Source organism: Bufo gargarizans, chromosome 10, assembly GCF_014858855.1.
Source record: "Bufo gargarizans isolate SCDJY-AF-19 chromosome 10, ASM1485885v1, whole genome shotgun sequence".
In the NCBI taxonomy this organism is placed as follows: domain Eukaryota; kingdom Metazoa; phylum Chordata; class Amphibia; order Anura; family Bufonidae; genus Bufo; species Bufo gargarizans.
Genome location: NC_058089.1, coordinates 86,298,291 through 86,313,925, shown reverse-complemented (window position 1 = coordinate 86,313,925; position 15,635 = coordinate 86,298,291). Strand labels below are relative to the sequence as shown.

The 15,635-nt window shown below is 44.9% G+C and overlaps 1 protein-coding gene across 7 annotated transcripts in view; it reads left to right on the top strand.

Annotated features, from left to right (window-relative positions):
• NFATC3 (nuclear factor of activated T cells 3) overlaps positions 1–15,635 on the top strand; it is a 154,907-nt gene that overhangs the window by 98,557 nt on the left and 40,715 nt on the right. For all 7 annotated transcript variants that reach the window (XM_044269853.1, XM_044269856.1, XM_044269860.1 and 4 more), the window contains one exon: positions 5,381–6,406. In XM_044269853.1, the coding sequence (XP_044125788.1) occupies positions 5,381–6,406 (1,026 nt within the window). The remainder of the gene's footprint in view (positions 1–5,380; positions 6,407–15,635) is intronic.

The window sequence follows — 15,635 nt, the reverse complement described above, 5'->3', positions numbered from 1 at the left end:
TATACAAAGATCCACTGACCTAAAAGAATTGTGTTTACTATATTAACATATGTAACTATGCAGAAACATGCCCCTGACTGTTCCCCTCTCCTCTGGCCTGCGCGCCAAAAGTGCTTTTAAATCTCTGAATGTGTGTGTCCTTTTTATCACTGTCCTGATGAAGGGGGCGCTCCGCCCTTGAAACACGTTGACCCATTATTTTATTAATAAAGAAGAATCCATTACAACTACTGCTTATTCATCAATATTGCTGGCAGCGCCTAGGAAATTGGTTCCATCAATTTTTCTTTGGATTTCTACAAAACATTTGATACTTGTGCATCTGAGCCAGGAAGGAACCGGGACCGCAGCACAGCATCTCCCTCCGCTGGCAAGGGTTAGAGACCAGCAAGGTCTTCATAGCTGACTACTCAAAAACGGCGTCTGGTAAGCGCATATATTGTTTTTTTATCCAGGTGATACCGCACATGAGGCGATGCATGTCTTTTTTTTCTTTTCTTTTTTTTTAATACATACCGTATCTCCTTCCATTCTAGGAGATATTCCTTTCCCCCAAAATTCCTGAAATATGGATTCAATCACTCTAAAGTACTGTTTTACTTGTCCCTATCCAAACAGGACCATTAGAAGGAATATATAGCACTAGGGGATGGAGAACTGATTTTATTAAAGCTGCTCTACCCAATAAGATAAGAGAGAGAGAGAGTTTCTTCTATTTCTTTACCTTATGGCTAGGGCTACTCAGTGATCTTGGGCACAACCAAGAATGGCAGTGTAGCAGGGCATCAACAGAAATTAATGGGGTGGCAGAACCCTGCAGGATTATTTTCAATTCTGGGGTCAAGGCAAACATGCAAGTTGCGCTCCCACCCCTATTCATTTCAATGGATGCCCTGCTACACTGCAATTCCTGGTCGTGCCCAAGATGGCTGTGTAGCACTAGCCTTTGGGCTTTTTCACACGAGTGAGTCCATTGCGAGAATCGTGCTCCGTGTGTGAGCATGATCCTCCATTCTGGATTTGTAGGACTGCATGGCATTATCATGATTTATAATGCTGTGTGTCTCTGCTTGACCTTACCTCTACAGAATCATAGTGACATAAAGCTGTCAGTATAATTCTGTAGAAGTAAGGTCAAGCAGAGACACACAGCATTATAAATCATGATAATGCCATGTGCTCCTACAAGTCAAGAATGATCATGGATCATGCTCACACACAGAGAGTGATTCTCGCAATGGACTCACTCGTGTGAAACAGCCCTTAGTCTCGAATTATCCATTAAAAGAATTGCATTTAATTGAATGTGTGCCTTGGTCCCTAGAAATCGAAACCCCTAAATATTTTATTTTATTCAGAGACAGAAGGATAACCCCTCCAGTCATTAGCCAGCTAAACACAAAATGTTCAGTTCGTCTTTGATCGTTGCACCTTTGTAGCTAGAGATTACATTTAATTCTATTGAGTACCCTGTCTCTTGAGTTCTGTATATCACCCAATGTGAGTACCATATATGTGTGGTCGGCATAGAGCATCATTATTTCTTTAAATTTTCTATGTCTAAAACCTGACCTTCCCAAATCACTACAGCTAATATTATTTCTCTGTTCACAACTATTTTCGCTTAAGGGTCTTACAGATGTAGCAATCCTCATCTTGATACTTGATGAGTTAAAGGGGTTATCCGGGCTCCTCACACAGATGCCCGCAAGGGCACCGCTACTTCTCCCCGTCGCGCAGATCAAAACATCCAGCAACAGAGGGGAGCAGCCAATAGCAGGCCACAATAAGAATGAGCCTCTCTAGTGTCACCTGTGATGCTAGGGGTGCTCATTCCCATCGAGGCCTGCTATTGGCCCTCCCCTTCCCCTCCTCGATGGGAACTAGCCTCCCTAGCATTGCAAGTGACACTAGAGAGGCTCATTCCCATTGTGGCCTGCTATTGGTTGCCCCAAAACTCACACCCATAGGTGCTGGATTGCTCTGAACCACACGGTGGCCTCTTTTGTGGTTGGACAACCCCTTTAAGTAAATAATGGCAAACTTTTGATTAACTTTTCTGGTGGCTTTTGCGACGTGATATGATGCGGACGTGATATCACATTCAAGTTTAGAACTGCACGTTCGCACAACTGTTTTTTGCGCATGTTCCGTGCCAAACAAACACGTCTAAAAAGCCTCCCATTTATTTCACACTCTCGTTTGGTGCGGAACCGTCGAATAATATACCGTCTGCATCTGTTCAGAACGGATCCGTTTGTATTATCTTTAACATAGCCAAGACGGATCCGTCTTGAACGCCATTGAAAGTCAATGGAGGACGTATCAGTTTTCTATTGTCATAGAAAACAGATCCGACCCCATTGACTTACATTGTGTGCCAGGATGGATCCGTTTTGGCTCAGTTTGGAGACGGAACGGAGGCAAACTGATGCATTCTGAGCGGATCCTTTTCCATTCAGAATGCATTAGGGCCAAACTGATCCGTTTTGGACCGCTTGTGAGAGCCCTGAACGGATCTCACAAACGGAAAGCCAAAACACCAGTGTGAAAGTAGCCTATTCTCCCATTGAAATGAATGGGAAGATGTAAATATTGGAAACAGTTTTTAAAATTCGTCGTGTGAACATGCCCTCACTCAAAACGGTCAAAGGCCCTTGAAGCATCAAAAAAGACAACTGCTCTCCTGCGTGTGCAGAGAACACAAAGCATCAGTCTGTGAATATTCATCCAGTTGACTGACTCATCATAAAGCCGGCCTGATCTTTATCTTGTCAGCTATTTCCTGACTGTCATGAGGAAACTTGTTCACAAGTATTTTTGTCAAACTTTCCGTGTCTACATTAAACAGAGATGTGATCTAGTTCACCTATCTGATGGAGAGGCCATCAGTATCTATGTCCCGGATAATCGGATTTTACCAATTTAGCCCTTGTGTGTTAATCCTCCTTTGATGATATTTGCTTGTCTAATATAGTCCTGTGTAGATGTACAATTACTCCTTACCTCCCGAATATCTGAGTTCTACAATGTGTGTACTTCAACTCTTACAGGGGTTATTTACCCCTTGGGGACCTCGCTGGCAGACCCCCCAGACCTGCTGAGGGAATTATACTTTCCTGATCCCTGCCACTGGGTACCAGGTCCTACGTTCCCTCCGGGCCACTGCAGCTAACAGGTTTCTCCGCGTCAACATCTGGTTTGACGCAGGTCATGTGGCTGCAGCGGTGACGTGTCCCTTGCATCCCGTGACCCAGCAACATGACGCATGGAAGACTTGTCACTGCTGCAGCAGTCAATGACCCACATCAAACCAGATGTTGACATGTGGAGAACCAAGAGCTGCACCAGCCCTGGGGGGGGGGGGGGGAGCGGAGGAACCGGAACCCAGGAGCTGGGAACAGGCAAATATAATTCTGCAGGTCCAGCCACGCTGGAGGGGGCTACCCAAGAGGCCCTCAGGGGTGAACATCCTCTCTTGGGTTCAAATAACTATTACTATTAAACTTGTTTAAATGGTTGCGAGTGGTGGCAGTAACATCAGTCATGGTGACTTCAAGAGTCAAGAATACAATCTTTAGGCATGTGAACGATAAATCCCAATCATTTTGATAAAGTGAATCTGGAAACTCTTGCCAAAGAAAAAAAAGAATTCTTTGTAGTGGCGGTAATATCTGATATGGTGAGAATGGAGGGCACCATACAGGACATACATACATTTGGCATACATTATAAAAATACATTATCTAAATTAGAAAGTTTGCTCTATATCACTTTCTTATGATTTTCACCATCTTTATGTACTTCCAGAGAATAAAAATTTATTGGTCATCTCAGATTCAGCTACAGGCACTTTGTTAGGGTTAGGCTTCATGCGTCCACCTATATTTTGTACAAAGCCATAATGTAGCCTCCATAGAGCCTCTACTGTACCTTTCTAAAAAAAAATAAAAAATTGTCCATTTTATTTTTTATTTTTTACCCCAGAAAAAGCTGTGGCATGTTCCCTCCTATGCCACGTTTATGGAGACTGTGCCTGAGCCTTTACAGTACCCATACCTGTGTCCTAACGCAAATAATAGGTTGCTGTAAGGAACTGCTCCAGCTTTCTTTTGCACAAGTTTGCATTAACATTATGTCCTCCCTCATCTGTAGAAACTCTTTTTTGCCTATATTAACCCCCTTTTTTTTTTTTTAAATATCTGCTGTACATTTACAGCAGGAGTTGGGTCCTTAATAGAAACCTGTCACCTAGAAAATGCATATTAAACCGCCAGCAGTACCTTATTGCAGCCTGTAGCATGATTATAAAGTTGTCTGTGTCTTTTCTGTACAATGCGCCAAAAGTCTTAATATAGCGGGCCGGTTGAATAAAAGTTTTTTTTTAACGATAGTCTTGTAGTCAAGGGGGCAGCGGCTTTCTCGCCTGAAGTCTAGGGAGCCCTGCCACCTTTCCCACCCCTTAGCGTTTGATAGGATGTTCACTTTCTTCACTGTCAGGCGCTTGAACATAGTCTTTCTCATGCGCAGGGTCTTGTCTGAGAGTCCCTGAGCATTGATCTTTTGAAAACTACCTCACAGCGGCGTGGAACAGCATTTGACTGATGGGATTTCCAATCCTTCACTACTGGACTCTTGAATGTAGTCTTGCGCATATGCTGTGTCCCTGCAATGCTGACGCATGCGCACTGTTCCACTCCGCTGTCTGGTACTTTTCAAAAGCTCAGGCACTGGCACACTAGAGCCTGGGCATGCGCAAGGCTACGTTTTAAGTATTAAAAGATTATATAAATTTGGCATCACTGTAATCCTACTGATCCGCTGAATAAAGGTCTAATGTCATTTTTACTACACAGTAAATGCAGAAAATAAATAAATCCTTAGGCTAGTTTAACACTAGTGCTAGAAATCCGGCAGGGAATTCTCGTTCAGCCGATTCTTGTCATGCCATTTACCGGGTTGCGGCCAGATCTCTGCCGATCCCCATTATGGTTAATGGGGCCAAACGAAGACTTTTTAAGCTTCTGGCAGTGCCAGAATGCAAAGATATCAGTCAGGCTGTTGCCTAGCGCCAGTGTGAAACTGGCCTAAAATAATGGCTCTATTGTGTGTGTCCCCCCCCCCCCCCCCCCAATTTAACCCCATGAATAATGTTCTCCTGGTTTCCAATACATCTTATGAAATAGTAAATGGTGCTATTAGAAAATACAACTTATTCTTAAAAAAAAACAGTGCTTACATGGCTGTATGAACGAAAAAGTAAAAAAAAGTTATGACTTTTTGAAGATGGGGAGTAAAAAAAAAGAAAACGAAAAATTGGCTTCAATGGAAAGGGATTAAAGACCATATATTTGCTGAAATATTTATTATCTTTCAACAGTTGTACTAAAAAGAGAACATGCCGAAGAGGAGGATCTGCCATCAACATCTGTATCCCTGCCCCATGTATCAAGTGTTTCTAATCAACAATCCTTGCACTCTGATAGGTCTTCTGCCGATCAGAGACCTAACCATGATAATCTTATGTCCGCTTTGGATCGAAGTCTAGGATGCCCGGCTCAACCTACATACCCATCCCTGGTGAATCATGGAGTTCCCCGCCTTACACAAGGTAGGAACTTGAATGGGAGAGCAGAATGCCTCCCTCCAGCATTACAACAGTCGTATCATGTATCAGCTTCAACCACCAGGTCTTCCTATTCATCTATGCAGTCTAATGTAATTTACAATGGACAGTCCAGTCTTCCGTTGAATTCAGTCCCTGCTCAGGGGTATGATGCACTGTCATTTCAAGAAGCAGGTATTTCTCACTTGGTCAACCATGGTCATCAGTCCTTGGCAATGATGCAGTACCATACATCAAGATTAAGTCCTTCCACCTCATCTCCTGCCATCCTTGATCCATTGGCCCATGCAGTGCAATCATCACATCTCCAGCAGATTGGCTACTCTTGTCCAAACACTGGTCAAAGTACCATTCCATCACCTTCAACGAGTCCGTCGATTGGGCATCTACCACTTCAGCTTTCATCTGCTTCCTACCACCTGACAAAACCAGGCCCTACCTCTTCCTTTACCAATTCTAATACAAATTCATTAACACAATCACCACTGTCTAGTCCATCTTCTCCTCAAATGCAGCCTATCCCATACGAATCACCAACATCAAGTGTAAAGGCTTCATCACCATCTCCCACCCCTCTGGTTCATTCTGGACAACTGCCTTCTCAAACCCACAGCCCTGGACTGGGTAGCCTTCCCCACACTGTCACTCTTGGGCACCATGCAATTCAGGACTCCTCACCATTTCACCATGATGGCACTTCTCTGTCTGTTAAACCTGAGCCTGAGGACGGTGATCTGAACTTCCAGTCAATTGGCTTGCAGGACATCACTTTGGATGATGGTAAGAAAGGCTGAGTAATTTCAATATATTTCTATCGAGAACATTTTTCTGTTGTCTTTTACCGGGCCCATTCCATGCATGTTGAGAACTTATTGAAGTCATTAATATGTAATTCAGTGTACGGGGATGGATTTGAATTTTTCAAAAAAAATTTTTTTTTTTTTAAATAACAAAAATGTGTGCAGTATACGCCACAATCTTAACAGTGGTTACTATTTCTGATGTGACAAATTCTTTCTTTAAGGATGCATTCATACGGCTATGTCCGTTTTGCTGCCAGCACCATACCTTATGGGCTATTACCCAAGTCGGCTTGGCGCTGCTGCCCCACTACCACCATTACATTTGGGGCTTCTGCCTGCCCCTCAAGACACCCACTTCCTTATTTCCCAGTTAGTGTGGCACACCAGAATTCTGGTGAAGGCCCGTTTGGCCGAAAACATTTAATGTTCTTGTACTTAGAGTCCACACAATAAAAGATATGTCACTTGTAAAAATCCTATGGACTGCAATAGTATTCTATTGCAATCTGTAGGACAAGCGATCAGAAGAAGTGTCCTAAGGGGATTTAAAACTACAGTGAGAAAAAAGTAAAAAAACATTTTAAATCATCCTAATATTGCATTTAAAAATATAGGAAAAAAAACAACCTTCCAAAAATGTCCAACCTAATAACATATGAAAAATGTTTTTCCTGCATGGTGAATTCCATAATGGGGAAAAAAAGAAGCTCAATTTGACATTTTTGGTCTCCTTGCCAATCCTATGTACCCCAAAGTTATACCAATACAAATGACAGCTCATCTCTCAAAAAGCAAGTCTTCACACAGCTCTGTAGATGAAAATGTTATTGCTGTCATAATATGGTGATGCAAAGAAAAAAAAATTTTTTCCAAAGGTTTTTATTAAGTAGGAAAACAAAATTAAAACTATATAAATTTGGTATCGCTGTGATCATACTGACCCACAAAATAAGCTACGTATGGCATTTTTAGCGCATAATGAATCCATTTATTTCACCTGACGAAAATGTTTTTCTCATCTTTCAGTACAGTATAAAGTGAATTAAATGATGCGTTTGAAAAATACAGGTTGTCCCACAAACAATAAGCCCTCATAAGACTGTGAATAGAAAACGATAGTTACAGGTCTTGGAAGGCGGGGGAGAAAAACAAAGAAAATTAGCCTGCTCTTTAATGGGTTAATATAGACCGTGACATCGAAAATGAAGTCATCAAAAATTCTATGAAATATGTATTAAAGGTCACTGAGTTTTCAGAACACATTTGATATGTCAATGGGGGGGGGGGGGGGGGTGTCTAAGTGCTGACCTCACCAGCGATAACTAGGACAGAGAAGCCCTCACTCCTTGCAGCAGGAAAGGAAATGAGACTCAATAAAAAGTCTATGTGCCCATATCACTTCTGCCTCCTAAGTGCTTGTCCCCCCTAGACCCCTTCCCATCAAAACTTTTGATACAGTATGTCCCTATGACATATCAAAAGTTTTCTGAAATCTCAGTGACCCTTTAAAGGATATGTGTCATCAGAAAGCGACATTGTTTAAATCATGGAAAATTTCAGCCCGCACAACCCCTAGCAGGTGCAGATTGCTATGGCGAAATAAAGATATAAATGTAAAAACACAAAATGCAATCGCACACTGCAACCAGCACTCTGCCTTGCCTTTATGCTGGATGTTGAATAAGGCATTGGTGTACATTTTGGCCAAAGCGTAATAAGCCACTCACCGCGTCAAGGTTGCCTTCATGAGTGGTCCCTAACACTAGTTCCTACCTTTTATGGGCCATGACAGCCACATAAAGTCCAGGGAGCGCGGGTACAGCATGCATGCCAAGCACACTCTGCTTTTAACCCCGTCCGGTGCCATTACAGCTTTCATCGGATCCAGGGATGCAAGTACTCACATGCATGCTGAGCCCACTTTATACTTCTCCTGGAACCTAATGGTTACTGGTAGGTGCTGTATAAGCAGACTCAGTTTTATACTGACTTTAAAACCAGCCTCCAGGGGGTAGATTAACTGGACAGGTGTGCTTGACTGCTTGGAGATCGCCACGCCTCCAATACGTACTACAAAGAGAAAAATATGGAAAATTTCAGCCCGCACAACCCCTAGCAGGTGCAGATTGCTATGGCGAAATAAAGATATAAATGTAAAAACACAAAATGCAATCGCACACTGCAACCAGCACTCTGCCTTGCCTTTATGCTGGATGTTGAATAAGGCATTGGTGTACATTTTGGCCAAAGCGTAATAAGCCACTCTCCGCGTCAAGGTTGCCTTCATGAGTGGTCCCTAACACTAGTTCCTACCTTTTATGGGCCATGACAGCCACAGCCTGTACCCGCGCTCCCTGGACTTTATGTGGCTGTCATGGCCCATAAAAGGTAGGAACTAGTGTTAGGGACCACTCATGAAGGCAACCTTGACGCGGTGAGTGGCTTATTACGCTTTGGCCAAAATGTACACCAATGCCTTATTCAACATCCAGCATAAAGGCAAGGCAGAGTGCTGGTTGCAGTGTGCGATTGCATTTTGTGTTTTTACATTTATATCTTTATTTCGCCATAGCAATCTGCACCTGCTAGGGGTTGTGCGGGCTGAAATTTTCCATATTTTTCTCTTTGTAGTACGTATTGGAGGCGTGGCGATCTCCAAGCAGTCAAGCACACCTGTCCAGTTAATCTACCCCCTGGAGGCTGGTTTTAAAGTCAGTATAAAACTGAGTCTGCTTATACAGCACCTACTAGTAACCATTAGGTTCCAGGAGAAGTATAAAGTGGGCTCAGCATAGGGTTGGACGATATCAAAAATATTCAGACGATAACGATATTAAAAAAGTTATCGCGATAACGATATATATCGCGATAAATGCCCATTTAAAAGAAAAAAAAACACAAGGCGTTATACTGTATGGGGACAGCCACAGGGAGACGTTACACTGTATGGGGGCAGCCACAAGGAGACGTTACACTGTATGGGGGCAGCCACAAGGAGACGTTACACTGTATGGGGGCAGCCACAAGGAGACGTTACACTGTATGGGGGCAGCCACAAGGAGACGTTACACTGTATGGGGGCAGCCACAAGGAGACGTTACACTGTATGGGGGCAGCCACAAGGAGACGTTATACTGTATGGGGCAGCCACAAGGAGACGTTACACTGTATGGGGGCAGCCACAAGGAGACGTTACACTGTATGGGGGCAGCCACAGGGAGACGTTACACTGTATGGGGGCAGCCACAGGGAGACGTTACACTGTATGGGGGCAGCCACAGGGAGACGTTACACTGTATGGGGCAGCCACAGGGAGACGTTATACTGTATGGGGGCAGCCACAGGGAGACGTTACACTGTATGGGGGCAGCCACAGGGAGACGTTACACTGTATGGGGGCAGCCACAGGGAGACGTTGTTACACTGTATGGGGGCAGCCACAGGGAGACGTCGTTACACTGTATGGGGGCAGCCACAGGGAGATGTCGTTACACTGTATGGGGGCAGCCACAGGGAGATGTCGTTACACTGTATGGGGGGCCACAAGGAGGCGTTACACTGTATGGGGGGCCACAAGGAGGCGTTACACTGTATGGGGGGCCACAAGGAGGCGTTACACTGTATGGGGGGCCACAAGGAGGCGTTACACTGTATGGGGGGCCACAAGGAGGCGTTACACTGTATGGGGGGCCACAAGGAGGCGTTACACTGTATGGGGGGCCACAAGGAGGCGTTACACTGTATGGGGGGCCACAAGGAGGCGTTACACTGTATGGGGGGCCACAAGGAGGCGTTATAATAAGGTCTTATGGGAGCGAGGAGGAGGGAGAGTCAGGGCGGCCGCTGCAGGAAGTAGTAGGTTTATAATTTCGTCATCAGACAGAGCACACACTAGTGAGACAGCCGCAGAAAAAGTCTCTCCAGAGACACCAGTACTCACACAGGGGATCGCCAGTTCGCCACACACAGAGCCGGCACTGGTGGATGACGACGTCAGATGGTGGGTGGAGACTTGACTAAGGGAGGCGGAGCAAGAAGGAGGCAGGCCAGGAGCGAGAGGAAGTAATTACCCAGCGCTATGCAAGGTGCAGGGGCGGGCGGACGCACGTTTAGAAGAGGTCTGACCGCTTTGATGATGTCAGAAAATACCGCGGTATTTAGGAAACGGCGATATCGCCATATCGCCGTTTTTTTAATACCGCGGTATATCGTGATACCGGTATATCGCCCAACCCTAGCTCAGCATGCATGTGAGTACTTGCATCCCTGGATCCGATGAAAGCTGTAATGGCACCGGACGGGGTTAAAAGCAGAGTGTGCTTGGCATGCATGCTGTACCCGCGCTCCCTGGACTTTATGTGGCTGTCATGGCCCATAAAAGGTAGGAACTAGTGTTAGGGACCACTCATGAAGGCAACCTTGACGCGGTGAGTGGCTTATTACGCTTTGGCCAAAATGTACACCAATGCCTTATTCAACATCCAGCATAAAGGCAAGGCAGAGTGCTGGTTGCAGTGTGCGATTGCATTTTGTGTTTTTACATTTATTGTTTAAATCATGTTTTTATGTTTAACGTATTTTTAAAGAATTTTGGGTGGTTAGTTTTAATGCTCTGTGTCACTATATATTTAAACAAAAGCCATGAAATCCTACAGATTTCCCATTGGCCACTAAGCCTAATAGGCGCCCCTTCTTGGTCTGTACAGATCACTTTACTGCAGTTACCTTCTTATTTGTCATTCTTATCCAGCCTGTAATAAGGAGATATTACCTCTGTGTATAGATAAGACAAGATCCACCGTTCACAGGTGGTTGTCATATCTTATCTCTTCTTTCCCTGTACAATGACCCCTGCACAGGGCACAGAGCATTCCTAGAAAACGCTCCGATAGAAATCAGTGAGGTCTTCCCCTGAGCATTCTCTATGGTCCATGGGACTGCCATAAAGCAATTTTCCTAAAGGAGTTGTCAGAGTTCTATAAAAAAAAAAAATAATAATAATATGATGGTCAACAATATATACATAAGGTAAGCAAGTTTTAGGCAAATTTATTTTTTATATTTCCTCATTTCACTAGTTCTGTTCTGGCCCCTTTGTTGACATGCAGTTGCAGAGCTGTGGGGGCGTGTAACAACAATCTCAGAGGTTTAACTCATGAATATTTCTGGGTGTGAACAGACTGCCTTTCCCCTCCCCCTGCTCTGAAAAGATAGTGAATAAAAGTGTGGCCCTGCCTGCAGTCTGACTGCTGGAATACTTTGTTGTATGTGTGGGACTACAAGTCCCAGCAGTACAGTTCAATAACATTACTGATACACACAGGATTCCCCCCCCCCCCCCGCCACCTGCTATTGTGCAGTGCTCTGCAGACACTTCTTCACAGCCAGCAGAAGAGTACAGAGGAGAGGACTCCTCCAGCCTTTGAAGGCTCTGTGTGGGTTGAGGAGGGAGCATTTACAGTATCATTTCACTGCCTGGAGAAGAGGAAAGCATGCATCTGCTCAGTACCTAAGACAGAGCCTCCAGCCCTGAGTCTGTGCTGCTGATGGTAGACGGGGTTAAACTGCGCTGAAGAATCCAGAGTGGGAGGAGACACAGGGCAGACAGCTCAGCCAGCGGATCGGGTCATGCAGGGGGCGAGGTCAGCAGATCGGCCAGTGCAGGGGGCGGGGCGGGGCTTGTCACTCCAACCAGCACAGCCATCAAAGTGATGTTCCATGCACAGAGGCAGACCTGAAAAGTGGCTCAGTACTGAATGGGTTAACTGGCAGAAAAAAATATTTTGGGACACATTTTCCTAATATAAAAAATTATTTAAAAAGTGATTTTGATGTCCCATTCCATTTAAATGTTGTATTATTAATGTATAGTATACCATAGTTTATTTAACCAAAGTGATTAACTTCGACATACCTGGTGGGCTAGGAAAATTATTTAACTATAGTATTTCTACTCTCCTTTGGACACTAAGGCCCCTTTCACACGGGCGATGCGTGAGTTGAACGCATTGCACCCGCACTGAATACCGACCCATTCATTTCTATGGGGCTGTTCACATGAGCGGTGATTTTCATGCATCACTTATGCGTTGCGTGAAAATCGCAGCATGCTCCTCTTTGTGCGTTGCGGTGCGATAATCCACGCAACGCAGGCCCCATAAAAGTGAATGGGGTTGCGTGAAAATCGCAAGCATCCGCAAGCAAGTGCGGATGCGGTGCGATTTTCACGCACGGTTGCTAGGAGACGATTGGGATGGAGACCTGATCATTATTATTTTATGGTTATAAGGGGAAATAATAGCATTCTGAATACAGAATGCATAGTAAAATTGCGCTGGAAGGGTTAAAAACTAAATAAAAAATTAACTCCCCTTAATCCACTTGCTCGCGTAGCCTGGCATCTCCTTCTGTGTTCATCTGAGCTTTGTGCAGTAACAAGGACCTTTGGTGACGTCAGTCATCACATGATCCATCACCATGGTAAAAGATCATGTGATGGATCATGTGATGACCGGAGTGACGTCATCACAGGTCCTGTTCATGTATTTAATGCTCACCCCAGGTCCTATTCAACAAAGGAGACACAAGGAGATGCCGGGCTTCGCGATCAAGTGGACTAAGGTGAGCTAATTTTTTTTAATATATTTTTTTAACCCTTCCAGCGCAATTTTACTATGCATTCTGTATTACGAATGCTGCTATTTTCCCTTACAATCTACAGAACATCGATCCTGTTCCCGCAACGCACCCGCACATTTTCCCGCAACGCCCGTGTGAAAGGGGCCTAAGGGTTCTTTCACACTAGCGTTTTACTGGATCCGGCAGGGTTCAGCAAAAACGCTTCCGTTACTGATAATACAACCGTCTGTAATGAACTCCTTTGAAAGTCAACAGGGATCAGTTTTCTATTGTCAGCGAAAACAGATCCGTCCCCATTGACTTGTATAGTGGGTCATGACGTATCCATTCTGCTCCGCATCCCAGGACAGAAAGCAAACTGCAGCATGTTGTGGTTTGCTCTCCGGTATGAGAACGGAACGGAATGAATTTTGGATCACTCTGTTCTGTTTAGTTACGTGTTGTCCCCATTGACAATGAATGGGGACAAACTAAAGCATTTTTTTCCTGTATTGAGTCCCTATGACAGTTCTTAACCCCTTCACGACTGCAATACGTTTATATATGTGATATTTGCCCATGCCCCATGCAGCTATCGCGTCTATAAACGTCAAACCAGAACTTTAATCCAAGCGCTGCAAAGCGCTTGGATTAAAGCTTCTGCCCCTGCACTGCTGCTGTCACGGACAGCATACAGTGCAGTAACGCCGGCAAGGGACCAATCAGAGTGGCCCCTGGCCGGCAATCGATCAGATTGGTTAGTCTGCTCAGACTAACCAATCGGATCGCAGCAGTGAAAAAATGCTCTGCAGATCAGAACCTGAAATCAGGTAGTGTCTCTGTGCCCCTCCAAGCCCCCCTTGTGTCCGCCTGCAGCTCATGTCCTGCCTCCTGCCCTGATGCGGTCCGCCCCATGCATTCTTCCTGCCCCAGCCTCCCTCAATATTGGCGGCCGTACCGCCCCCCCCCCCCCCCCCCCCTTTTCCAGCGCTACCCTCGGTCCCCCTGCTGTGTGTGATATGCTGACACTCTGCTGTAACCCCAAAGATGCCGCGGTTGCGGCATCCATGGGGTTAATAGAGGGAGGGAGCTCCCTCTCTCAACCATCGGGGCTGCCGCGCTGCGATGGCAGCACTCGATGGTTGCCATGGCAATCGGACGCTTTGCAAAAAATGTAAATAAAAAAAAGAAATTGCCTTTTCCTACAAAAAAAATTACAAAATAAAATACACATTAGGTGTCACCGCGTCCGTAACGACTGTCTCTATAAATATATCACATGATAGACCCCGTTCGATAAACACCATAAAAAAAGTGCCAAAAAAGCTAGCAATCGATCAAAAAGGCTTATGACCCCTCAAAATAGTACTAATCAGTCACCTCATCCTGCAAAAAATTATACCCTATTTAAGGCAATCGCCCAAAAAATAAAAAAGCTATGGCTCTCGGACTATGGAGACACTAAAACATAATTTTTTGGGTTTCAGAAATGCTATTATTGTGTAAAACCTAAATAAATAAGAAAAAGTATACATATTGGGTATTGCCACGTCCGTAACAATCTGCTCTATAAAACTATCACATGACCTAACTCCTCAGATGAACGCTGTACAAATAAATGAAAACTGTTCCAAAACAGACAATTTTTGGGTGCCCTTGCCCCATAAAGTATAATAATGAATGATCAAAAAATCCTATCTACCCAAAAATGGTGCCAATATAAACCAACACTTTCTGCAAAAAACTAGCCCCTGCACAAGACTATCGGCAGAAAAATAAAAAACATATGGCGTTAAGACCAATCCAGCAGTTTACGACCACATGTGGGGTGTCTCTGTAAACCGCGGAATCAGGGTAATAAATATTGAGTTTTGTTTGACTGTTAACTAGGTGTGCACCGAAATTCCGGCGGCCGAAAATGGGCCTAATCCATTTCGGCCGATATTGGTACATATCGGCAGAAAATATGGTTGGTTATATACGTTCGGGCGGCCGGCCGGCCGGCGGTGCCCCTCATGCTATGCCTCCTAAACGCTTGCCGCTCTAAAGAATCTCCGGCTCAGTGCTGCGCAGCCTGCTGTGTCTGCTCTGTGCTACTGCTGTTGTTAAAGGGCTTCTGTCACCCCACTAAAGTGTTTTTTTTTTTTTTGGGCTGGTGAAATTAGTTATATTGCGATATATCACAATATAATTGTGTCACTTACTTTGATCCAGCAGTTTCTTCAAAAAACGAAGTTTTATCATATGTAAATTCGGTCTCTAACAGCAAGTAGGGCGGCTACTTGCTGCTAGCTGCTGCAGAAATCCGCCCTCTCGTCGTGTTGATTGACAGGGCCAGCCGGGATCTCCTCCTCCGGCCAGCCCTGTCGGCATTTCAAAAATCGCGCGCCTCTGTGGATTCGGCGCAGGCGCTCTGAGATGAGGAGGCTCGTCTCCTCAGCACTCCCTCAGTGCGCCTGCGCCGATGACGTCTTCTATTTCCCCATTTGACTATAATGGGGACAGGGGCTGAGCTCCGGCGCAGCACGGCGGTGCATAGCGAAAGCCACAGGACTAAAAAGTCCTGCATGTCCGACTTTTTAGTCCGG